The sequence below is a fragment of the Chiloscyllium punctatum genome, chromosome 13, assembly GCF_047496795.1.
Source record: "Chiloscyllium punctatum isolate Juve2018m chromosome 13, sChiPun1.3, whole genome shotgun sequence".
In the NCBI taxonomy this organism is placed as follows: domain Eukaryota; kingdom Metazoa; phylum Chordata; class Chondrichthyes; order Orectolobiformes; family Hemiscylliidae; genus Chiloscyllium; species Chiloscyllium punctatum.
Window position 1 is genome coordinate 80,159,740 of NC_092751.1, and position 26,968 is coordinate 80,186,707.

A 26,968-nucleotide genomic window follows, 5' to 3' on the forward strand; every position below is an offset into this window, starting at 1 on the left:
GTATGAGATTAACCTATCATGGAACCACACATCACACATTTACCATCTTGAGTGGTGACTGCTGACAGGTCGGTGCTGAACAGAAAGGCAGAATGGAAGTACTGTCAACACTGAAGCTGTGCCTGGGGGATGGTGGGTGGGGTTGGGCGGGTGGGGGGGGGAGGTCGGTGTACAAAGTCAAGGCAAGAGAGAGGTTCTGTGAGCATCCGGGAAGCTGAATGCGTGAGTTCTAAGAGAGCACGTGATCAGCCCTGGGATGCAGTCTGATCCAATCGGTGAGCTGGGTGTCTGACTGTATGCAATGCTACGCTTTGTGCAATGAGAGGCGATGGCACTCTCTAGGGTACAAGATTAAAGTGCAGTAGCATGTTGCAGCTGGATCAGAGTTGTGCCAGGATGATGCAGAGAGCCTAGTGCACGTCAAATGCCAACATCTGTGGATGTGAGGTGTGTGCAGCCACTGCCCGTGGAGTGTGGTCCGAAATGTTGGTTCTGGGTGTCCAAGATAAAGGTCCAGTGGAGCAAGTGATGGGTTGGATTCAACAGGAAATCACTCTGACCCTCCCATCACCAATCCCTGGCATCTGGCTTCTATCCAGCAGAAGAGAGCGTGGGAAAGTGCACTTTAATGAGGTGAGGTTAAGATTAATGACCTGATAAAGACTGGTAATCCTTGTTAGTAATCCTCTCACCGCTCACTCGTGAGAATCTCAACTTAACGTATGGGACTTAGTTGGACAATATGACTATTTGGTCCTAACAATAAGAAAGGCTTTGATTGACATCCCATAAAGTTCTCCCAAAATTAGTGAGATAGATCAAGTTTTTCAGGATTCTGCCATATACATTTGTGTATTTGAAGAATTTAAACTGGTTTATTTATTCATTCACAGCTGTGGGCGTCCAATATTTGTTGTCCATCCCTTGAGAAGGTTATGATTCCTAAACCACCGTAATTTACTTGGTGCAATTAGATTTGCACTGTTGTTAAGGTGGGCATTCCAGGATTTTGACCCACTGACACTAAAGGAATGGCAATATATTTCCAAGTCAGGATAATGAGTGACTTGGAGGGAAAATTGCAGTTGGTGGTATTCCCATGTATCTGCTGCCCTTGTCCTTCTAGATGGAAGCAGCTGTGGGTTTGGAAGGTGCTGTCCCAGGAGCTTTGGTCAATCCCTGCAGTACATCTTGTAGATGGTACACACTGCTGCTACTGAGGGTTACTGAGATAATAGATGGTTGTAGATGAGCCAATCATATGGCTGCTTTGGCCGGGATGGTTTCAAGCTTGTTGAGTTTCAAGCTTGTCGGAACTGCAGTTATTGAGGCAAGTGGGGAGTATTCCAAGGCATTCCTGATTTGTACTTTGTAGATGGTGGACAGGCTTAGGGGAGTCAGGAGGTGTGTTACTTGCTGCAATATTCTAACCTCTCACTTGCTCTTGTAGCTATTATGTTTATGTGTGGTCCTGTAAGTTAGACCAGGTAAGTATGGCAGATATCCTTCATAAAGGCCATTAGTGAATCAGATGGGCTTTTACAACAATTGACAATGATTTAATGGTCATCATTAGATTTTTAGTTTTAGATTTTTCAAAATTCCAACTTCACTATTTGCCACGGTGGGATTCAAACCCAGGTGCCCTGGACATTATCTGGGTCACTGCACCAATGTCATTATTTCATTGCCTCCCCATAAATTATCAGGTAAATGTTTCTTGTCGAACCATCCCAGTTTTCAAAGAGTAAAAAAATTGACCACAGGGTCTGGTCTGAAGTACCTAATCTTAGCTGGACACCAGCTTGGGTGTTAGAATGGCATCTACAATTCAATAAACAAACAGGTTTGGAGAGGGGAGGAATTAGCTGGGAATTCCTGTTGAAACGTTTCAATGTGGCAATAGAATGCCGCTGATCCCACAGCCACAATCCCTACCCGAGCTACAAACCTGCCAATGCCCATAGCCGAGACTGATAGGATCCAAAGATAACATGAAAAACCAGCAAACATCGAGTCCATTCAGCCCATTGGGTTTGCATCAGCTTTTCTAAAGATTGACTCAGTTTAATTGCACTTCCATTCTTTTCCCATTTCCCTCCATCTTTGTTTTCGCCTTCATATACTGTATGTATCTAGTTCCTTGTTGAAGGCTGTGATTGAATCTGTATCAGACAGTGCTTTCCAAATCCTAACCATTCATTAGATAATAAGAGTTTTTCCTCATGCCGTCTCTGGTCCTTTTACTAATCACCTCAAATCAACTGAACTCTTAAACCCACTAGAAACGGTTTCATTTTCTTTGTTTTAACCCTCCACAGTTTTGAACACCTCTGTCAAATCTACCTCTCTCCTCTGCTCTGAAGTGGATCATCCTTGATTCACCAGCTGTCTGCCTAACTGTAAATTCCTTGGAACCATTCTGGAAAATCTGGTAAATAGAAACCCTCTCCAAATCCTTTTTGAAATGTGCTTTTCAGAACGCAACATCTGGAGCTGAGCGAAGGCTTGAAAGCTGTGTAGCCTAGCTTCCTAACCTTTTCATTCTGTACCTCTATTTTAAAAATCTCACATGTTTTGTAATAAGTCTTCAGCATCACATTTTTGTGCTTTAACATTGTCCTAGTCAGCTTGTACTGCCTCTCCTCACCATACTTACTAAAATGGATCACCTCACATTTCTCCAAGTTGAATTTCATCCACGATGTATTCCCCATGCATTCACTGGCGAAGCCAGGCCCTGTTGAAGACTGTTAATTTCTTAATCATGCAGAATGAATAGGTAAGAAACTGAAGGAGAGTCTGTGGATCCCCACCTATGGACTCAGAATGATGGATGACCATAAAGGGAGTAAAGGGAAGATAGGTTGACAATTAGATAGATTCCCCACAGTGTGGAAACAGGCCCTTTGGCTCAACAAGTCCACATCAACCCTCCGAACAGTCCCATTTCCCTCTGACTAACACACCTAACATTACGGGCAATTTTAGCATGGCCAATTCACCTAACCTGCACATCTTTGGACTATGGGAGGAAACCAGAGCATCCGGAGGAAAACCACGCAGACACAGGGAGAATGTGCAAACTCCACACAGACAGTCACCCAGAGGCTGGAATCGAACCTGGGACCCTGGTGCTGTGAGGCTGCAGTGCTAACCACTGAACTACCATAGGTAAAAACAATGACTGCAGATGCTGGAAACCAGATTCTGGATTAGTGGTGCTGGAAGAGCTTCCTGATGAAGGGCTTTTGCCCGAAACGTCGATTTCGAAGCTACTTGGATGCTGACTGAACCACTGTCCTGCCCAAAATTCCTCAGGCAAGTTCAGCCAGAGCCAAGTCTGTGGTCCCTCGGACAGCTCAGCTGTACAAGGGACAGAGGGAAAAGAATAGAAGAGCGATTAGTAATAGAGGATTGCATAGTCGTTTCTGTCGCCACCAGTGTGACTCCAGGATAATATGTTGCTTCCTTGGTACTAGGGTAAAGGTTGTTATGGAGCAGCTGTAAGATATTCTTCTGGGGGAGACTGTTCAGTCAAAGGTTCTGATCCATGCTGGTAACCGCAACTGAGGATGAAATACTGAAAGCAGAATTCAGGGAGTTAGGTAGGAGATTTGAAGGCAGCGCCTCAAAAGCAGTAGTCTTGGGATTCCTCCCGGTTCTACGTGCTGGTGAGCACAGAAATAGGAGAAATGAGTGATTGAATATACAGTTGGAAAGTTGTTACATGAGGGCAGGCTTCGGATTTCTGAGGGTTTTGGACCAATTCTAGGGAAAGTGGAACCTGTACAAGTCAATAGTCTACATCTGAACAGGATTTGGACAAATGTCCTCACAAGCAGATTGGCTAGTAATGTTGAAGAGTCTTTAAACTAGAACAGCAGAGAAATGGGAACCTGTGGGCAAATTCAGAGCAGGGAATGGGAGACAGACTCTGAAAGGCAGAGGAAGCAGAAATTTAAAAATGTACCATGCAGAAATGCGGCGATATGGAAGGGTACATATGAAAACACAAGGTGCACAGTGGATAAAGCCAATGACCCCAGGGCACAGTTAAACAAATGCCTTTGTGATAACATCAACTTGGCTTAAAGAGGGGCAAAATGGGAGATAACACTCTTTGCGTGAACAACTTTCCACGTATATCTCCCCTAAACGTTTGCCTTTCACTTTGAACTAGTGACCCCTAGTAATTGAGTCCCCTACTGTTGGAAAACATTTCTTGCTATCCACCCTGTCTACACCTCTCACAATTTTGTAGGCCTCAATCAGGTCCCCCCTCAAATTCTGTCTTTCTAATGAAAATAATCCTAATCTACACAACCTCTCTTCATAGCTCAGCACCCTACATACCAGGCAACATCCTGGTGAACGTCATCTGCACCCTCTCCAAAGCATCCACATCCTTTTGGTAATGTGGTGACCAGAACTGTACACGGTATTCCAAATGTGGCCGAACGAAGGTCGTATACAACTACACCATGACCTGCCGACTCTTGTACTCAATACCCCGTCTGATGAAGTATGCTTTCTTGACGACTCTACTGACCTGCATTGCCACCTTCAGGGAACAATGGACCTGAACACCCAGATCTCTCTGTACGTCAATTCTCCACAGGACTTTTCCATTTACTGTATTGTTCGCTCTTGAATTGCATCTTCCAAAATGCATCACCTCACATTTGTCCAGATTGAACTCCATCTGCCATTTCTCTGCCCAACTCTCCAATCTATCTATATTCTGCTGTATTCTCCGACAGTTCCCTTCACTGTCTGCTACTCCACCTATCTTAGTGTGATCTGCAAACTTGCTAACAAGGTAACCTACACCTACCTCCAAATCATTCATGTATATCACAAACAACAGTGGTCCCAGCAGGGATCCCTGTGGGACACCACTGGTCACAGGTCTCCATTTTGAGAAGCTCCCTTCCACTACTACTCTCTGTTTCCTGTCGCCCAACACGTTCTCTATCCATTTAGCTAGAACAACATGGACCTCATGTGACTTTACCTTCTCCATCAGCCTCTCATGGGGAACCTTATCAAACGTCTTAATGAAGTCCAAGTATATGACATCTTCATCCCTTCCCTCATCAATCAACTTTGTCATCTCTTCAAAGATTTCGATTTAGGTTTGTAAGACATGACCCACCCTGCAAAAAACCATGCTGCCTATCACTGGTAAGCTCATTTTCTTTCAAACGGATATATATCCTATCCCTTAATATCTTCTCCGGTAGCTTCCCTACCACTGACATCAGGCTCACAGGTCTGTATTTACCTGGATTATCTCTACTACCCTTCTTAAACAAGGGGACAATATTAGCAATTCTCAGTCCTCTGGGACCTCCACTGTTTTCAAGGATGCTGCAAAGGTATCTGTTAAGGCCTCAGCTATTTTCTTGCTCGCTTCCTCAGTAACCTGGGATAGATCCCATCTGGACCGGGGGACTTGTCCACCATAATGCCTTTTAGAATACACAACATTTCCTCCCACCTTATGCTGACTTGACCTAGAATAATCAAAGATCTATCCTTAACCTCAACATCCATCATGTCCCTCTCCTCAGTGAATACTGATGCAAAGTACTCATTAAGAATCTCACCCATTTTCTCTGACTCCACGCATATCTTTCCTCCTTTGTCCTTGAGTGGGCCAACCCTTTTCCTTGTTATCCTCTTGCTCCTTATGTATGAATAAAAGGCTTTAGGGTTTTCCTTAGCCCTGCTTGCTAAGAATATCTCATGACTCCTTTTAGCCCTCTTAATACCTCATTTCAGATTGGTCCTACATTCCCAATATTCTTCCAAAGAGTTGTCTGTCTTCAGTCACCTAGACCTTATGTACGCACCCATTTTCCTCTGAGCTAGTCTCACAATTTCACCTGTCATCTATGGTTCCCCAATCTTCCCATTTCAATCCCTCATTTTCACAGGAACATATCTCTCCTGAACTCTAACTCAACTAGTTTGGTTGGCTGTGCTAAGTTGTCACATAGTGTCCGGGGATTAGATTTGATTCCCTACAGTGTGGAAACAGGCCCTTCAGCCCAACAAGTCCACACCGATCCTCCGAAGAGTCCAAGTGGCATGGTGGCTCAGTAGTTAGCGCACCTGCCTCCCAGCACCAGGGACCTGGGTTCGATTCCACCCTTGGGCAACTGTGTGTGTGGAGTTTGCATGTATGAAATGATTACACCTAGTTTTAGGAGATGAAACTGGGCAGGTGACGATTTTGGAGATAGTAATCATAATGCAGTTAGATTTAGCATCACTATGGAAAGAGACACAAATAGAATTGGATTAAAAGTTCTAAACTGAGAAAAGAAAAAGTTTACAAAGCGGGGGGACGATTTGGCAAATGATTACACCTACTTGAAGGAAAACCACTGGCAAGTCCAAGTGGCATGGTGGCTCAGTAGTTAGCGCACCTGCCTCCCAGCACCAGGGACCTGGGTTCGATTCCACCCTTGGGCAAATGTGTATGTGGAGTTTGCATGTACATCCCATGTCTGCATGGGTTTCCTCTCAACAATTTAAAAATGTGCTGGTTAGTTTGGTTGGCTGTGCTAAGTTGTCGCATAGTGTCCGGGGATTAGATTTGATTCCCTACAGTGTGGAAACAGGCCCTTCAGCCCAACAAGTCCACACCGATCCTCCGAAGAGTAACCCACCCTCTGACTAATACACCTAACACTACGGGCAATTTAGCATGGCCAGTTCACCGAACCTGCACATCGTTGGAATGTGGGAGGAAACCGGAGCACCCGGACGAAACCCACGCAGACACGGGAAGAACATGCAAACTCCACACAGACAGTCGCCCACGGCTGGAATCGAACCTGGGACCCTGGCGCTGTGAGGCAGTAGTACTAACCACTGTGCCACCCGTGCAATGTGTGCAGGCTAGGTGGGTTAGCCATAGGAAATGCAGGTTATGGGAATGAGGTGGGTGCGGGTGGGATGATCTTCAGAGGGCTGAATGGGCTGCTTCCACACTGTAGGGATTCCATGAAATCAGTGAGAGACATTGAACAAATAAGAGTCTGCCGGCACAATGCAGACATGTCCCCAAAATGGAAGTGGGTGCTACTGCCAAGTTTAGAGTGCCCTGATTATCCAGAAACAGACAGGATAAGAAAAAGCAGAAAGATCAAGTTCATGACAATCTCAAATAAAGAAATGTTTTAGGAAGCTATGAGGAGTATCAAAAATAGAGGGTAGAGGAGTGAGAAAGCAAAGACAGGACATGAGAAAATATTCGAGGAGAAAGTGAGGACTGCAGATGCTGGAGATCAGAGCTGAAAATGTGTTGCTGGAAAAGCGCAGCAGGTCAGGCAGCATCCAAGGAGCAGGAGAATCGACGTTTCGGGCATCAGCCCTTCTTCCTGAAGAAGGGCTGATACCCGAAACGTCGATTCTCCTGTTCCTTGGATGCTGCCTGACCTGCTGCGCTTTTCCAGCAACACATTTTCAGCTATGAGAAAATATTGGTGAGTAAAGTTAAGGAAAATCCAAAAAGGTTTGATGACTGAAGAAAGGGGTGGTCTTATCAGGGGTGTACACTGTAACAGGTACATGGTTGCAGAAGATGGAGTGAGGATTCCAAATGAATATTTTCTTTTTGTTCTCACAAAGGACAGGGATGATGCAGACATTCAAATTAAAGAGGACGAATGTAAAATATTAGATAAAATAAACATAATGAGAAGGAAAGTACTGAAGGGACTGACCACCTTAAAATGGATAAATCAACAGGGACAGTTGAATTGTATCTTTGGCTGTTAAAAGAGGGCATACAGGATGCCCGGAGGATAGTTTTCCAATCCCCACTAGCTCCAGGTACCAGGGGATTGGAGGTCTGCAAATGTTGTACCATTATTCATAAAGGGAGAGGCCAAATAACTATAGAGCCATCCGTCTGATCTCGTTGTTGGATACATTCAATGCTATAAGATAAGATAACTATTACTTGGAGATGCACAGATTAATTGGTGATAGTGAGGTTTTGTTCAGGGAAAGCCGTGTCTTACCAATCTAATTTAGCTCCTCTATAGCGTCCCTACACTGTGGAAAAAGGCCATTTGGCCCAACAAGTCAACATCAACTCTCTAAACAGCATCTCACCCAGACTCCCATCTCCCTGTTCTATCCCTGCAATCCTGCATTTCCCACAGCTAGTCCACCGAATTCACACATCCCTGGACACTATGGACAATTTAGCATGGTCAATCCACCTCATGTGCCCACTTTTGGACTGTGGAAGGAAACCCATGGCAGACACGGGGAGTATGTGCAAACTCCAAACAGACAGTCACCCGAGGCTAGAATCGAACCCAAGTCCCTGACGCTAACCACCGAGCCGTCATGCTGCTATGAGGCAATAACAAGGAGGTTCAATGAGGGTAGTGCAGTGGATGTTGACTGCACGGATTTCAGTATTTCATAAGGTTCCGCATGGCAGACTGGTTAGAAAAATGAAAGGCCAGTGGGATACAGGAGAACATTAGTGAGTTGGATCCAAAATTGACTTAGTGACAGCAAATAAAAGGAATTAGCCAATGGATGTTTTTGTGAATGGAAAAATGGTGCTCCACAGGTCAGTATTGGGTTCCTTGCTGTTTGTGATATATATCAATGCTTCAGACTGAATGTCGGAGATACAATTTGAGAAATGTAGCTGAAAAGTTGATAGTGAAGAGAATGGCTGTCAAACACGGAATGATATCAGTCATTTGGTTGAGTGGGTGGAAACGCAATAAATTATATTCAAACTGGAGAAGTGTGGTGTAAATTTATTTTGGAAGGGCAAATAAAGCAAGGGAGTATACAGAAACAAAAGACAGAAGTTACTGGAAAAGCTTAGCAGATGTGGCAGCATCTGTGATGAGAAATCAGAGTTAACATTTCGGGTCCAGTAATGCTTCCTCAGAATACAGTAAATTGGAAGGATATTAAGAGGGTTAGGGGAAATTAGAGACATTGGAGTGTCAGTCCACTGGTCCCTAAAGGTAGCTGGACAGATAGACAAATTGGTAAAGAAGGCGTATGTAATGCTGTTTTTTATTGGCCGAGGTATTGCAGGGATGCAATGCTGGAACTCTCGCAGATACTGGTTAGGTCACTGCTGGAGTTTGCTGCACAGTTCTGGTCACAACAATAAAGGAAATAAATAATTGCTCGAGACAGTGTATATAGGGTATTTCAAGAAGGCTGTAGTTATTGAGTAAGATTGGACAAGCTGGGATCATTTTCCTGAGAACAGAGGAGCTATTTAGTTGAGCTGCACAAAATAATCAGGAGCTTGGATAGAGTGGGTAGGGAAGAGCAGTTTCTCTGGTGGACAGGTCAATGTCCAGGGAACACAGTTTTACGCTGATTGGTGGAAGAAAATTATTTTAACCTTTTGAGGCGGGGAGAGAGTAAGTGGCTATCTGTGGGCATCTGGTTTGATTTTTAGATTAGATTGCTTACAGTGTGGAAACAGGCCCTTTGGCCCAACATGTCCACACCGACCCGCCACCCACACATTTAACACTACGGGCAATTTAGCATGGCCAAGTCACCTGACCTGCACATCTTTGGACTGTGGAAGGAGCACACCCATGGGGAGAATGTGTAAACTCCACACAGTCAGTCACCTGAGGCGGGAATTGAACCCAGGTCTCTGGCACTGTGAGGCAGCAGTGCTAACCTTTGTGCCACCGTGCCACCCTCAAGCTTGCTGCTCGAGATGGAAATCTCCAACTCATTTCAAAGGAACCTCGATCTGGCCCTGAACTGCTGGAACCTGCAAGGCTACAGACCAGGTTCTAGAAAGTTGGATTCCAGTTTATTCAGCTGGTTCAGGCTTGATGAGTTGAATGGCCTCCTGTGCTGTGTCATTTCTATGGTTCTGAGTCAGAGAAGTGAGAAATGCATTATTCTTGTAATACCTTCACCTGACTCCCATTAGCAAGAGTATTTTCAAATTCTTCATCCAAAGACCATTCTGAAGACTTGGTGCCAAAGCAACTTTTCTCCACTACTGTGAATTTGTTTCCTTGCTGCTTTATCTCCATTTCCAGGTTATCATCCATTGCCAACTTTCTCTGATTTGCAGGTATACCTGTTCACACAAAACCAGGAGGAAGATTGTTATTCACAAGAGGCAGCCTAACCCACAACCTGACGGGCCCATGATGTTTCGTCTGCAATGATACAAACCTCACCTCTGCAATGTGATTGCAGTGTCTGTTCTCATCAGTTAGTAAACCAAGAAATAAGAATACAAGAACAACTTGCATTGTGTAGCACCTTTTGTTGTGTGTGGTTTCCTTCAAGCCCAAAGTGGTTCAATATGCGGGTGGGTAGCACCTCGCTGGTCTAACTTGTTAAATGAACAATGTGGAGTTAATTGCAGTACTGCAGCATGGTTCATGATTATGACCTGCAATATTACAGACTGTGAGGAACATACTAACCACAGATACGTCCCCTGCCAGCTCTTTCTTTATTCTGACCAAGTCCCCATGACATTATCACAGTGGGTCATGCTTATCACATGCAAATATTAACCCTTTCAGGCCGCTATACAGCAGCGTTGACATTTTAAAACATGCTAGCCTCTTGTTATGCAACATTAAAATTACAGCAGTCATCATCAGATGATTCCAAAACAGATGATCAAATGCTTGGTCCAAGAGCTAATCGAAGGAGCATTTCTGGAGTTTCAGAATGTGGAGCCTGGGCAACTGAAGGAATGGCCACCAACGGTGGAGCAATTAAAAAGAAAATTAAAAAACACACACCAGGTTTATTTGGAAGCACTAGGTTTTGGTGCTCCTTCATCAGGTGGTTGTGGAGGTTAAGATCATGCTCACAGAATTTATAGCCAAAGGAGTCCAGTGTCATGGAGATGTGATACAGTAACAATCTTAGATTTAAAACTTTCATCTTTTATAATGGGCTATACTGGTTTCTGTTCTTTGATATATAAACCCCAGAAATTCTTTCAAGTTACACTCTCAAAGTTGCTCAGCTTTTCAAACATTAGGTGTGAAGTCTTGTCTGTGTCCCAATGCTATGTCAGACTGACAAATCCTCTGTCTAGCTTTCTAGATTCATGTGGAGTTATGCAGTTTTTGAGCAAAATAAAATGTAAATCTGCATAAGCAAATTCACCCATTAAGTTACATGTGTGCGCATGTAGGAGCGACAGATTGAGTGTGCTTGTGGGTGTGAGTGCAGGTGACTGTGTGTGTGTGTGTGTGCGCGTGGGGCGCTTGGTTAAAGTGAGTGTGATGGGGTATGTGTGGGAGGATGCGTGTGTCGGTGAGAGGTGGAAGCGTGCGGAAGATCTTGGCAAGGTGCTCATCCTCATCGATAAGGTGTTGCAGGCTGCAAAGTGCCACAATGAGAAACCGTTATAACCTCCTCAGGAGACACACAGGCTGCAACAGACGGGGTACCCTTTGTTGTCCGGTACTTCCTGGGAGCAGAATGATTACGCCATGTTCTTTGCTGCCTGCAGTACATTAATGATGAGGATGAGCACCTCCCTAGGACGTTCCCTTTGCTCCCACGTTTCGCCTTGAATCAACCACCAAACCTTAAACAGATCATGATTCGTAGCAAATTGCCCTGCCTTCAGGACAACAACACTATGCAACCCTGCCACAGCAGCCACTGCAAGGTGAGTCAGAGTATCGACACGGATGGCACCATTACACGTGGGGATATCTTCCACCAAGTATGCTGCAACTACTAAACAGGCCAATGAATTCCAGCCACCCACCACCCTCTGAGTGAAGCCTTTGTCCACATGTGCCCTCTCATCATTCTTCTAATCATCTTAAATCTCTACCCACAGTGACTGACCTCTCTATGAGGAAAAAGAAATCTTTTTGCTCATCCCTGTTTGCTCTATCTTAGCCCCTCATCACTTTGTGTCCCTAATTTTTACATCTCAATGAAGAGACCCCTCAGCCTCTTCTGTTGAAAGAAAAACAACCCTAGCCAGTCCACCTTCCAAAAACCTGCATTTTCCAAGCCTTGACAACACTGTTGTAAATTTTCTTTGTGCTCCCTCCAGAACAATTACACCGTTTCCTTAATGTGGTCACCAGAACTGTACACAGACTGCAGCTGGTCATAGAATCATAGAAGCCCTTCAAGTGTGGAAGCAGGCCATTTGGCCCATCAAATCCCTCAAAAGAGCCTTCCACTCAGGCCCAAACCCCTACCCTATCCCTGTAACCTCGCATTTCTCCACACGTGCTAATCCATCTTGACACTATGGGGGATGCAGACATGAGGAGAATGTGCAACTTCACATAGACAGTTGCCCCAGGTTGGAGTCAAATCCAGGTTCCTGATACTGTGAAGCAGCACTGCTAGGCAATGAGTCACTATGCCTCCCTTGGCCTGATCAGTGTCTGCACACTTCTAGCATTACATCCCTGTTTTTGTGTTCAATACCTCATTTGATGAAGAAAGACATCCCGTATATCATAATTAACACTTTCTCTACTTGGTGTGTCACCATCTCAAATCTGTGGACATTCACTCCAAAGCTTCTCATATTGTCTATACCTTTTAATAACCTCCCATTTAATTTATTGTATATTCCCTTGCTTTGATTGCCCTGCCCAAGGGAATACCTCACACTTCTTGGGATTGAATTACATTTGCCACTCCTCTACCCACTCAACCAAACCATTTACGTCATCCTATTGTCTACAGCCATGCTCTTCGCCATCAACAACACAGCTAATTTTTGTAATCTCTGCAATTTCCTAGTCATGCTGTCCACAATAAAGTTTAACTCATTAATACATACCCCAAACAGCAAGAGATCCAACATCAAGCCCTATTGACTCCTATTGGAAACTGCTGCCCATTTCGAAGAATATTTGTCAATCATCGCCCTTTGTTTCCTGTCACTGAGCCAACTCACCATATTCCCTTTGAAACCCACAGGCTTTGACTTTTTTGACCTGTCTGCTATGTTGGACCTTGACAAAGGTCTTACTAAAATCCATGGAGGCAGCGTCCACTGCAGCACCCTCATCAATCCTGCTCGCTACTTCCTCAGAAAATTCAACTGAGTTAGCCAGACATGATCTTCCCAGAACAAAACCATGCTGACTATCCCTGATTAAATTGTGCATCTCCAAGTAACAGTTAATCTTCTCTCTCAGTATCAGTTCCAGGAATTTGCCGAGCACCTAGGTCAGACTGACGAGCCTATAATTATTTAGCCTATTCCTCACACATCTTCTGAAACTCCCCCAGCTGTCATGGTGGGAGTTGAACCATGCCCCTAAATCATTAAGCTAGACCTTTGCACTACTCATCCAGTGACATCATTGCGGCATCATTGATATACCACCATGAGAACATGCATGGTTTTGATTCATTGATCGCTGGGTAATGAGTGCTTCTTAATCCAGAGAAGACAGAGAGATGCTTCTGGTTGTGATATGTGAAACTCATTGGAGGCACCATTGATTAGGGAGCGTGGATGGAGTGGGGAAGCGGGGGAATGATTGAGTACATTATCGAACAGGCAGCCAGTAAGACTGCAGTGTGCGAGATGCTGTGCAGCTCCGAATCAAGGTGGGGAAGATCTGTAACTCCCCACAAATTAACCTTGGGTTAACATTAACTCATTAGCATTTAATTGAACACTTCTTTAAGCTCAACAATGGCTGACTTACCCAAGACAATGAGGAATGCTTCAAAGTTATGATTTTCAGACACTTGCCAAACTCCATCGAAAGCCATTGCTAAATCGTTTGTGTTACTTCCTACTAGTGACCTGGTGAAAGAAGTTACAGATGAGATGTGTTTATGATAAAGTTCAGGTAGAGATAGAGTTTCAAAATTTTACAGCACTGAAGATAGCCATTCAGTCGGTCTTGCCTCTACTGGTTCTTTGAAAGAGCAATTGCACTTCATCCCTGATCACTGCCTCTTGTTCATCATTTGGTAAATGTCAGGTGCTGCATTTTGGGAAAGCAAATCTTAGCAGGACTTATACACTTAATGGTAAAGTCCTCGAGAGTGTTGCTGAACAAAGACACCTTAGAGTGCAGGTTCATAGCTCCTTGAAAGTGGAGTTGCAGGTAGATAGGATAGTGAAGAAGACGATTGGTATGCTTTCTTTTATTGATCAGAGTATTGAGTACAGGAGTTGGGAGGTCATGTTGTGGCTGTACGGGATATTGGTTAGGCCAGTATTGGAATATTGCATGCAATTCTGGTCTCCTTCCTATTGGAAAGATGTTGTGAAACTTGAAAGGGTTCAGAAAAGATTTACAAGAATGTTGCCAGGGTTGGAGGATTTGAGCTATAGGGAGAGGCTGAACAGGCTGGGACTGTTTTCCCTGGAGCGTTGGAGGCTGAGGGGTGACCTTATAGAAGTTTACAAATAATGAGGGACATGGATAGGATAAATAGACCAAGTCTTTTTCCTGAGGTGGGGGAATCTAGAACTAGAGGGCATAGGTTTAGGGTGAGAGGGGAAAGATATAAAAGAGACCTAAGGGGCAACATTTTCATGCAGAGGGTGGTATGTGTACGGAATGAGCTTTTGGAGGAAGTGATAGAGGCTGGTATAATTGCAACATTTAAGAGGTATTTGGATGGGTATATGAATAGGAAGGGTTTAGAGGGATATGGGCCAGGTGCTGGCAGGTGGGACTAGATTGGGTTGGAATATCTGGTTGGCATGGACGAGTTGGACTGAAGGGTCTGTTTACCTGCTGTACATCTCTATGACTCTATTTAGTAAGTTCCTTATCATCAAGTTTGTATGCAATTCCCTTTCAAAATCATTTGTGGAATCAGTTTCCATCATATTTCGAAGTTCTAACAAGTCACAGATCGAAAAAACAATTCACCTCATCTCTCCTCTGGAACTCAATAGTTTTAAATCCACTGGCTATTGATCCATTCAACTGAGGGAAGAGATTTCTATCACTAACTGATCAGAAACTCTCATTATTTTGAACCCTCTACTACCCCACCCTTCAAGCTTCTCACTGTTCCAAGGAGAACCATTTTAACCTTTTCAATGTCTCTTCATACTTAAGCCTCCATCCCTGGTTGGAAAAAGACACAGCGTTAGAGAATCTCTTCCCAGGTCGGGTTCAGTCAGGCACATTGTGACATTTAAGATATCGGATCCAGTTTGTAGCCTGACACAAAATGGCTTCCTTTGATGTCGTTAACTCACTCCTTGGAGTTTTAATTGGATTTTAATTCTCAGCCAATTGTAATGTCCACTGGATGTCACAATGCGATTTCATTTATTCTCATTGACGATAATGATGGCTTTTATATCATTTAAATCACTGATTCTACTGATGTACTTCAGGACAAGACTTTGGTCTCACAATGTTCAGTTAGTTCAGTGGGATAAACTGTTCAGGCACTTCACTTGATGGAAGAGCAGTACTTTGAAAGCTTATGACTTCAAATAAACCTGTTGGACTATAACCTGGTAGTGGGTGACTCCTGAATTTAATTTGATTAGATGCACTACAGCAACTCACTGAAAAATATCACCCAGTTACTCTTCAAGCTGTCTCAATCAATAAAACTTTAAAGTTACAAGTGAGCTTTAAACACCTTTTATATTTGAACATTTCTAAAATGATATCATAGGATGAAAATATTCTAGGGGCAGCATAACGCTTAGCACTGCTGCCTGACTACACCAGGTCCTGGGTTTGATTCCACTCTTGAAAGTAGAGTTTGTACATTCTCCCCATATCTGTATGAGTTTCCTCCAGGTGCTCTAGTTTCCTCCCACAATCCAAAGGTTAAGATGGATTGGCCACGGTAATTTGCCCAAGTGTCCTGGGATGTGCAGACTAGGTGTGTTAGTCATGGTCAATGCAGGGTTACAGGGATAAGGTACAGGGTGAATCTGGGAGGGATGCTCTTCAGAGGGTCCGTGTAGACTTGATGGGCTAAATGGCCTGCTTCCACACTGTAAAGATTCGATGATGCTCTTACTAAGGAATCCTGGAGGCCTTTGAGGGATGTGAAAATCAAAGCTCAAACTTGGGTTTTCTATTTGCTTGTTGAAGGTGGGTCAGAATTTGTGGTCCATGGTTAGTTACCCTGGAGAAGGTAGTGGTGAGCTGCCTTCTTGAACAATTGCAGTGCACTTACAATTCCATTAAGGAAGTTGTTCCAAGATTTTGACCTGGCAACAATGAAGAAATTGTGATACATTTCCAAGCGAAGATGGTGAGTGGCTTGAATGGTGCTAGTCTTCCCAAGTGTCTGCTACCCTTGGCCTTTTAGGTGGTAGTTGTCATGGGTTTGGATGGTGCTGTTGAAGGTATCCGAGTGAGTTGCTGTAGTGCATCTAATCAAATTAAATTCAGGAGTCACCCACCACCAGGTTATAGTCCAACAGGTTTATTTGAAGTCATAAGCTTTCAAAGCTCTTCCATCAAGTGAAGTGCCTGAACAGTTTATCCCACTCAAAACAATGGAAGCATCTACAACTGAATTGGTTCAAATTGCAACACACACAGTGAACAGAGTCATGATAAATTAAGAGGACACACTTTCAATAATTGCTGCAAGTTTCTCTATTACCAACATTACCATATGCTAACTCTGGGTGTTAGAGTATGAGGAGAAAGTGACGACTGCAGATGCTGGAGATCAGAGCTGAAAATGTGTTGCTGGAAAAGCGCAGCAGGTCAGGCAGCATCCGAGGAGCAGGAGAATCGACGTTTCGGGCATAAGCCCTTCTTCAGGAATGAGGAAAGTGTGTCCAGCAGGCTAAGATAAAAGGTAGGGAGGAGGGACTTGGGGGAGGGGCGTTGGAAATGTGATAGGTGGAAGGAGGTCAAGGTGAGTTGGGGGAGGGGCTTTGGAAATGCGATAGGTGGAAGGAGGTCAAGGTGAGTTGGGGGAGGGGCGTTGGAAATGCAATAGGTGGACCTCCTTCCACCTATCGCATTTCCAACGCCCCTCCCTCAAGTCCCTCCTCCCTATCTTTTATCTTAGCCTGCTGGACACACTTTCCTCATTCCTGAAGACGGGCTTATGCCCGAAACGTTGATTCTCCTGTTCCTTGGATGCTGCCTGACATGTTAGAGTAAGAGTTGTATGTGGTCTATAGATTGTATTATTATTGTAATGTTATATAGTGAAGCTTATTATTCTTTGTTCAAAACCATGGGACCTTTATTCTCTTAGCAAGTTCACTGGATTTCACACTTTCTCTGCTGGAAGGAAATGTTACTGGCCCCTCGCCAGATTTATAACAAGCTGCCTGTCTGGCCCGGGATCAGAACCGCTTGATCTCATCTCTTTGGAGTCACCTCGTATCCAATGTGTGATTTAATTTGTCATGACTCTTTGCTCACTATGCTTTGTTACAATTTGAACTAATTAAGTTGCAGATACTTCAGTTGTTTCAAGTGGGATAAACTGTTCTCTTGCTTCCTCTTGACTCGCATTTTGCCTCAAAGCTGTTGTCATTTGCAATTTGAACTCTCTTCAATACAGGTAACAATGATAAACATTTCCTCTGGTATAGCTAGTGGCAGCTTTCCACCTCATTGATAGCATGAAATAAGTTTCTTGTTCCAATTCAGGAAGTTTAAGTCCTGTTCTAGGCTTTGCCTTGGATTTATGGAATCCTGTAAAATCTTCTAGCAGCTGTTCCTTGACCTTTCGCAGTTAAACCTCTTTCACCTTTTGAATGAGACTGAGGTTCAAACATACTTTCCTACTCTGGAATGAAAATTCCTGGCTGTGACATATCTATCGCAAAAAAAAACCTGGCCCAGTCCTCTCTTGGCGAGCAGTAACATCATCTACAGTCCTCTCAATTGTTTACTGAAGTGTACTTGTCCAGCTTCTGATTTAGTGTGTGATTTAGAAGCTATTCCATACCTCAAGGATAGTTTTCTTCCAGAAAGTTAAATTTTATTTTCTATTTATCCCCTCTCTGAAATTAAATTATCCTAGCAAAACTAATTCTGATCTCAAGGCTTATTCAGCAATTCATTTAAAACAGTGCATTAACTAGCCAAGTGTAGACTTCACTGCTTTTAATATTGAGTGTGCTTTCTGTTTTGACCTCATTGTGACACAGGAAATTATATTCAATGCAGAATGACAAAATATAATACTTGAGTTTAATTCATTCATTCATTCATTCATTCATTCATTCGTTTAATTCACATCAACTGTCGGACAGGGCAGGGCTTTCTACTGCATCTGTAAATCGCAATGACTAAGCGGAAACGCCTGACTGAATTATATCAATGTTGCCAAGTGAGGATTTGAGTCAATTGACTGGATTCTCTCTGCTCAATAGAACAGAGTGTCTTTTTCTGGTAAATACTATTCGTGATCAGAGCATGGTACTCAGTACAATCAAAATGCCTCAGGACTTGGTGAAAGATTGAAGTCTTTTTAAAATGCGTCTGGGTAGCTTGGACCAATATCAGCAAAGTATTGCCTGTGAAGCAATATCTAATAAACTTACAATTTATTACACAATCGTGGCTACATTGTGTGTGTGTGCACGTGTCTGTGTGTGTCTACATGTGTGTGTGTCTGTGTGTGCACGTCTGTGTGTGTGTGTGTGTGTCTGTGTGTGTGCGTGTCTGTGTGCGTGTGTGTGTGTATGCGTGTCTGTCTATGTGTGTGTGCGTGTGTGTGCATGTCTGTGTGTGTGTGTCTGTGTGTGTGCGTGTCTGTGTGTGTGCGTGTGCATGTGTGTGAATGTCTGTGTGTGTGTCTATGTGTGTGTGTGTGTGTATGTGTGTGTGTGCGTGTGCATGTGTGTGCATGTCTGTGTGTGTGTGTATGTGTGTGTGTGCGTGTGCATGTGTGTGCATGTCTGTGTGTGTGTCTATATGCGTGTGTGTGTGTATATGCGTGTATGTGTGTATATGCGTGTATGTGTGTGTGCGTGTGCATGTGCATGTATGTCTGTGTGTGTGTGTCTGTGTGTATGTGTGTCTGTGTGTGTGCGTGTGCATGTGTGTGCATGTGTGTCTGTGTGTGTGTGTATGCGTGTCTGTGTGTGTGCGTGTGCATGTGTGTGTATGTCTGTGTGTCTGTGTCTGTGTGTATGTGTGTGTGTGTGTGCATGTGCATGTGTGTGCATGTCTGTCTGTGTGTGTCTGTGTGTGTGCGTGTGCATGTGTGTGCATGTGTGTCTGTGTGTGTGTGTATGCGTGTCTGTGTGTGTGTATGTGTGTCTGTGTGTGTGTGTGCATGTGTGTGCATGTCTGTGTGTGTGTGTCTATGTGTGTGTGTGTGTATGCGTGTATGTGTGTGTGCGTGTGCATGTGTGTGCATGTCTGTGTGTGTGTGTGTGTGTGTGTGTATGTGTGTGTGTGCGCTTGTGTGCCAGAGCTCTGATTTCCTTGGTTTGAATCCTCATTGTGCTCAGCCCCTGAGCTGTCCCATACCAAGTTGTGAGGGAATTAGGTCAGCCATACCATCTCAGTGGGAAGGGGAATATTGGCACCAAAAGCATCAACCAAAAAAGAGGAGCCTCGGAGTAGGTCACCACTGAATTTGGAAAAATGTGGCAACGGTAATGTGAGAAAATCCCTTCTCGCATGAATTGTTTGGTTCTGGAATGCACTTCCGTGGTAAAAGCCAAGTCATTTGAGGCAGTGAAGAAAGCATTGAATAATTATTGAATAGGAACAAAAGACCGGGTAAAAGACTCTGGAGTGAGCACTTAATCATAGTGCTCACTTCAGAGCTGGGACAGAATGGACTGAGTGACCTCCTTCTCCAATGTACTACAACTGTGTGAGTTCGTGATAAAGGAATTCTGCAGGGACAATTGCTCAGGTTGCAGAAATGTGGCATGTTCTTTAACTGCCCATTATCAACCTTGGCTGTTCTGTTTAAGATGTACAGCTGCAGCTAATCACATTGCTCAACTGTCTGGAGTTACTGGCTATAATCTGGAAAATAGAGGTACCGATTGAATACTTCTCTTGTTACCTTTTGAGAACTTCATGCTCAACGCTTTCCACAAGACCAGTCGGCTAGTATTTCAGAAAACCAACTGCAATCTTACGAACAATGAGAGCTTTGCTTTGTCTGCCTGGTATGACTGGCAAATGGCTCTTACAGGCTGGATTGATCCCAATGAAACATGACCTTTTTCTAAAGATGGACAACGCTTGAGGACCGAACATCTGAGCGAGAATTAATTCTAAAACAGAGAGCACTCACCTCAGTTGCTGCTGTTTCTTCTGCAGGGAGCTATGAGATGATGTGAATCTTCTGGCACATCTGATCTCTGTATGCAAATTGTCACATCTGACTCGATTTATCCATGGCTCCCTTGTGCCTTTGGGCATTTACAATGTGCAAATGTGATGACTAAATCAGAAAAGGTAGCTCCACCAGTTCTGGCTTGTTCCTTTCAATGAAACAATATCTGTTGTATGAAAGGTATGAGAGGGCTTTGTTAAGAGGTGGAGCTGTCGAGACTTGAATCCATCAATCCCTGCCCAAAACTATTCACCAGCATGTTGAAGTAAGAAATGAAAAGTTGAGATTAACTGATTTCATTAACCCAGACTTTGCCAGATCCCCCACTGATAGCAGAAACATTGACAATATGCAGCAAAGCCCAGCTCTCCATGACAAGAGGGAATGGCTGCAATCAGTATGATGTATTGTGGTTGTTGTTTGACTTCAGTGTAAAACTTCTGCTACCTGTCTCCCATTCCCAACAATGTCACTGAAGAAGGGCTAATGCCCGAAACGTCGATTCTCCTGCTCCTTGGATGCTGCCTGACCTGCTGTGCTTTTCCAGCAACACATTTTCAGCTCTGATCTCCAGCATCTGAAGTCCTCACTTTCTCCTCCCATTCCCAACAAGCAAGAGTGGACGTGTACAATCTGTGTCGGGCCAGACCAGTCCCAGTTCCTCCGGACACCCCAAAGTCAGCATGTTACTTTGAAACTTCAACGATGTGGGTAAACAGTGACAATCAACATGCAGACTGCAAGGTCCTATAAAGAGCAAACAGCAGTCCTTGACCTGAACGAATAACTAACCAGAAAACAAAAATATGGTCAGCTCTCTAAATCATCATTTATCCTAAGGATCAAGCAGTTCTTCTGTGAGAGACTGTGAGACTGAACTTCACTGCTAAAGGCAGGTAAGGAGGAAGCAGTTACTGGGGTGTGGCTGACTGGATTGAGTAGCACTGCCAAGTGTGAGATGTGTCTCACTAAATAGTGTGCTAGACCTTTGAACCAGACACTGTGGTTTAAAATCCCACTCCACAGACTTCAGTTCAAACCCCAGCCTGATGTTTGACTATACTGTCAAAGTATTGCTTTCTGTCAAACAAAATATTAAATCAAAGCCTGGGTGAATATTAAAAAGAACCATGGTACTGTTCTGAGGACTTGGAGAGAGTGTAACAGGTTGATACTCGAACATATTAGAACATGGTCTGCGGTACAGGAACAGACCAACCATGGAGACTACAGAAAGTCAGAGTTGGTGAAGTGTGGAGCTGGATAAAGCAGCATCAGCGGCTTTGGGAAGTCAATGTGTCAGGTTGGAAGCTCATGGCAGCTTCCAGGGTTCCTGATGCAGACTCTATGATGTGATACTAGTGATTAAAGATCACTTGTACATTGATGAAATGGAATGCTTTCTGTTTATTAAGTCAAACACTTTAGGATATGGCACTCTGAAAGTGATGTGCATTCTATCTGTCATACCCTACCCCCTGGGGATCCTAGCAATGTTGAGGCAAAGCTTACTACTAAGGCTGCAGTGAATTCGTCATGGGGAAACAAGATGAAGTGCTCTGCTCTGACACAAATTGCATTGGTAACAGCATCGAAACATTGGTGTTTGAATGATTGAGAGATCGTACACAGGACCCCAGTGGGTCCTTGGAAAGAACAGATTAAATGAAGGTTCAACTCAGTTGTCACCTTGACAACCCACCAGGATGGGATGGCCACCCATTCTTTGGGGTCTCAGGCCCTTCACCAGCAGTTGGCATAGTTCAGTGACAGTGTCCCAGGTCATCCTCAGTATGTGGTGATGCTGCATCTTACTCACCTTAGGAATGATGAGGGGGTGCCGATGTTGGACTGGTGCGGACAAGGTCATAGGTCAGGTGGCACCAGGTCGGAGTCTAACAGGTTTGTATAAAATCACAGGCTTTCGGAGCATTGCCCTTCATCAGGTTTGGCAGTCACTGAAAGGCTGATGGTCCTAAGCTTGTGGTGCATTTGATCCTCCTCAATTCCTCCTTCTGAGCAGCATGGCCACAGTGACAATGACCTCTGCTGTTGCTGGATCCATTGGGCACGATTGCACCGACTGTGTGAGGGGAATGTTAGAACCTGAACAGGTCCTCAGTAATATGAGAATTCATACTAGGGTGGACAGTGAGAGTCTTTTTCCTCCGATGGTGACACATAGCATGAGGGGACACAGCCTTAAATTGAGAAGTGCTAGATATAGGACAGATGTCAGAGATGGGTTCTTTACTTAGAGAGTAGTAGGGGCATGGAATGCCCCACCTGAAACAGTAGTTGACTCGGCAACTTTAGGGGTATTTAAATGGTCATTGGATAGACATATGGATGATAATGGAACAGTGTAGGATAGGTAGGCTTCAGGACCTATACTGCGCTGTAATGTTTATGTTCTATAACTGATGGTCTAGAACCTTCCATATAGTAGGGCATGAAGCACTCTGACAAGGAATGCCTCTTCATACGCCCTTGACGTAGGGTCAATAACAAAACATCGTTCTGATGAATGCCGCATGAGCATCATTGCCCAAATGGAGCAGGACAGTGAGTACTGTAGGATTGCTGCTGCCTGGTCTCCCTACCTTCCATAGCCAATGCCCCATATCCTCACACTCGCATCTCCCTCCACCCACTCCAATCCACTGCCCTTGATTGATGACTGCTGACAACTTATGACAAATTGCTTGGATTTGTATCTGCATCACAATATAAGGTGGGACAAAATAATCCGAGCCTGAATGAGGTAGCAATGTCAAACAGGCAAGGCAAGACAGAACTACTGTGAATATCTAAGTGGACACAAAATAGTGAGAGCTAAGAGAGCAGATGAGGAGCTCCAAGATGCTTCTTGTCCAATCCATGGGTGTCTCTGCATGCAATGTGTCCTTGAAGCAGCATTACAAAATGTAGCATTGAAGTGCAGCACTGTATTGTAAATGAGATATACCATATGGTGAGGCTGGTACTATGGATAGCGACTGTTGGCAGTCATTATCCATAGAGTATACCCTGAGAATGTTAAAGACTGCTGTTGAAGATGGAGCAAGATGTGAGAGGACCAAGCAGTGAGCTCGAGCCAGCAGGTACCACTCTCGACTTGGTTGCAGGTTGAAGAATCTTATTTCTTGCAATCTTGCCATTTGTCATTTTCTAAATGACTTGTCATTGCCTACATTATTCAATGGTTTTGGAAGATTCGGCGCAATGATCATCCAACACAACACTTTATCTCAATTGTAAGGGGAGGGGAAATAATGATTTATTTGTATATTCTATCAGGAAACACTTTCAAAACTTAGTTCTTTAAATGATTAGTGAAGCTTATGTAGAAAAATGTTCAAAACATCACAAACATCTGCCAGAAATATCAGCTCAGATAGTTGCTAAGTCTTGGGCAGGCTCAGCTCACTCTACAATGAACTATGTAGCAACATCTTCTACATCGACCTCAATAAATTGAAAGGAGATTGACAAAGTAGATGTAGAGAGGGTGGTCCCACGCCCCCCCGAATCAGGTCACGATCCTGTGGCAACCATCACCTCAGAGTGCGGTGGATGCCAGAACACTGAATAAATTTCAGGAGGAGATAGACAGATTTTGAAATGGTAATGGGTCAAAGAGTTGAGGAGAACAGGCCAGAAAAGTGGAGTTGAGGCTGAGATTGTATGGAATAGCCGAGCAGGCTCGAGGGGCTGAATAGCCTACTCGTGCTCCTGGTTCTTATGTTCTAATTCAATGGAAAGATTGGCCTTTAGGTTAAAATGTCAGTGATAAAAGAGCACAGCACCTCAGACAATGCATTACTTGTATGACAATGGAGAATGAGCACTTGTCTGAGACCAGCATTTAAACACACAAGTCTCCGTGATAGATGTAGGGGTACTTTTAGCTCAAGCTGACACAATGTCGAACTAACTCAACAGAGAGTAAGAGCAAACTCCAGAGTTTTTCAGTTCTGTATGGATCTGACAGATTGCACAGTACGCTTCCCATTTGAGCAAGTCTGTAACACATGTTACAGCCATGAAATGTGAACTTTGTCCTTTGCTTTGTGCAACATTTGTCAGCTCATCACAGTAAGATGGAGAAATCCTAAACAAATACAGAAAATGTTGGGAACACTCAGCAAGTCTGACAGCATCAATGGAGAAGAATAATCAAAGTTTGAAATAATTCCACAGAGGCTGGTAGCCTGTCACCAAGTCACCTTTTATTCAACTTTAGTACTGCCTCTTCAGATTCAACTCCCCCTTTTTTTTCCTTATTTTTGTTTTTTCTTTTTGTTAGCCCCCCACACTACCACCTAACTGCGGTAGTGCTTATTTTTTCCCAGCACCCATGTTGTGTGTGTTCAGGTGTGAGACACAGGGAAAGACACAAGATGCACAAATCTTTATTCAGTTTCCACCACCAGGAAGATAGGGAAAACACCCGAGTGGCCTGTGACAAGCAGTGCCCTTGATACTCCCCTTTTTGTCTGTCAGCCAGGGCTCCATGATTGGAGCAGGTCAATACCCCAATGAAGGAACTCAGGTTCTATCAGGTCCAGCTGACTGACCTTGTTATAATCACTACAGAGTTGACCTTTTCAGATTGACGATCTTTCATCAAGGCTGGAACAGGTTAGAGATGTCACTGGTTTTGATCACAAATGAACATTCATACAAGGAGCAGGAGGGCCTTTTGAAGCCTCCTGGTCGCTAAAATATTAATAGATGACTTGGCCAAACAGCAAGGGATGATGGGTACATGGATTAAATAAAACTCTGAAATCAAAAAACCCTGAAATCATAAAACCCACACACCAGACACAGTCCAAGCATAGCAGCCAGGTGCTAATGACATTAGCATCATATAAAAGGCAACAGCTATCCTGGATAGATATACCACCAACAATTTATCCACCAAACAAAGGGAAGGCCTAAACAGACAGGCCTTGGGTCCTGCTACACAAACAGCAGCATGTAATCCGAATGATTGACACTGTTTCAAACCATTAAGTGAGTCTCCCTGATTGGCCAGATCTATAAAAAGTTCCAGAAAACCATCTAAAAGGTATTTTAAAAAGGGATTCGCCCGCAGATTGCTCTCTTGGATCCTCTTGGACCTTCTGAGGAGACCAGCACGCCAAGAGGCAGAGGCCAGCTGACCATCTGGAGAGAGAGAGGAAGAAATCAGCTTCGAACTCTCACAGACAGAGACAGAGATATGTAAATCTACAAGAGACTCAGGCAGAATTGTAACCTTAAGGGGCTAAAGAGGGTTAGAGAGAGTGTGTTTAGTATAAAGGTAATTGTAACTTTGTTCCCTATAAAGTTGGGACTGTTGTGCATTCATACTGGCTTGTGTGCATATTGATTTGACTACTTTGGTATTGTGGGACACCGGGCAAATTCATTCATAACATTATGGAAGGAGTTGTCTTATTTGGAGGTACTGAACAACATACTTCTGTTAAATCTTCATCCCCTTACTTAGCAAAAATCTATCCACTGCCATTTTCCCTGGAACGTTCGAGAATGAAGAGTGACATTTATGATAGTTTATAAAATCATGAGGGCAATGGATAGGATAAATAAACAAAGTCCAACCTAGAGGGTTTAAGGTGAGAGCAGAAAGATTTAAAAGGGACCTAAGGGGCAACTTTTTCACACAGAGGGTGGTGTGTGTATGGAATGAGCTGTCAGAGGGGCAAGATGCTGCCTGACCTGCTGTGCTTTTCCAGCACCACTCTAATCTTGACTCTGGCCTCCAGCATCTGCAATCCTCACATTCGCCTGCCAGAGGAAGTGGTGGAGCCTGGTACAATTACAGCATTTAAAAGGCATCTGGATGGGTAAATGATCAGGAGGGGTTTAGAGGGATGGGGGCCAAATGCTGGCAAATGGGATGAGATGAATTTAGGATATCTGGTCGGCATGAACGAGTTGGACAGAAGGGTCTGTTTCCGTGCTGTATGTCTCCATGACTCTTCCTTAAAAATATTCAAGGATTCTGCTTCCACTGCCTCCTCAGGAAGTGCGTTCCGGACAGTCTCAACCCTTTGAGAGGATAACGTTCACTCTACCTCCATTTTAAATGGACGACCCCCAATTTCCAACAGTGACTCCTATTTCACAACTTTCCCAAAAGGGGAAACACCCTCTCCACATCCACCCTGTCAGGATCCCTTGGGATCTTATCTGTTTCAAACAAGTCATCTTTTACTTTTCTGATATCCGGTTTTCTGCCTTATCCATCCAATCCTTCCTCATAAGATAATCCAAAATTCTCTGAATTGTTTGTCCTTCTCTCCTTTCCTTGCCTTGGTACTTGTTTAAACTCTGTTATGTCACACTTTCCCAATCTTTTTTCCAGTGCAGAAAAAGACTGAAATGTAGGCCAGAATACCTGGGTGGCTTCACAGGACAGCGGCCTGTTAAAATTCTGCAGCAGCCTTTCCAGCTGCCTGCCCTTAATATAAGGTAAAAACAATGACTGTAGATGCTGAAAACCAAATACTGGATTAGTGGTGCTGGAAGAGCACAGCAGTTCAGGCAGCATCCAACGAGCAGCGAAATCGACGTTTCGGGCAAAAGCCCTTCATCAGGAATAAAGGCAGTGAGCCTGAAGCGTGGAGAGATAAGCTAGAGGAGGGTGGGGGTGGGGAGAAAGTAGCATAGAGTACAATGG

General features: G+C 44.0%; 1 protein-coding gene across 1 annotated transcript in view; it reads right to left on the reverse strand.

Moving 5' to 3' along the window:
- Positions 1–20,338, reverse strand: part of LOC140484565 (fatty acid-binding protein, intestinal-like) — a 36,806-nt gene extending 16,468 nt beyond the window's left edge. Inside the window, exons 1-3 of the mRNA XM_072582944.1 lie at positions 20,233–20,338; positions 13,707–13,807; positions 9,942–10,114 (exon numbers count right to left, since the gene is read on the reverse strand). Coding sequence (XP_072439045.1) covers positions 9,942–10,114; positions 13,707–13,773 — 240 coding nt within the window. The 5' untranslated portion in view covers positions 13,774–13,807; positions 20,233–20,338. The remainder of the gene's footprint in view (positions 1–9,941; positions 10,115–13,706; positions 13,808–20,232) is intronic.
- Positions 20,339–26,968: the final 6,630 nt, after the last annotated feature.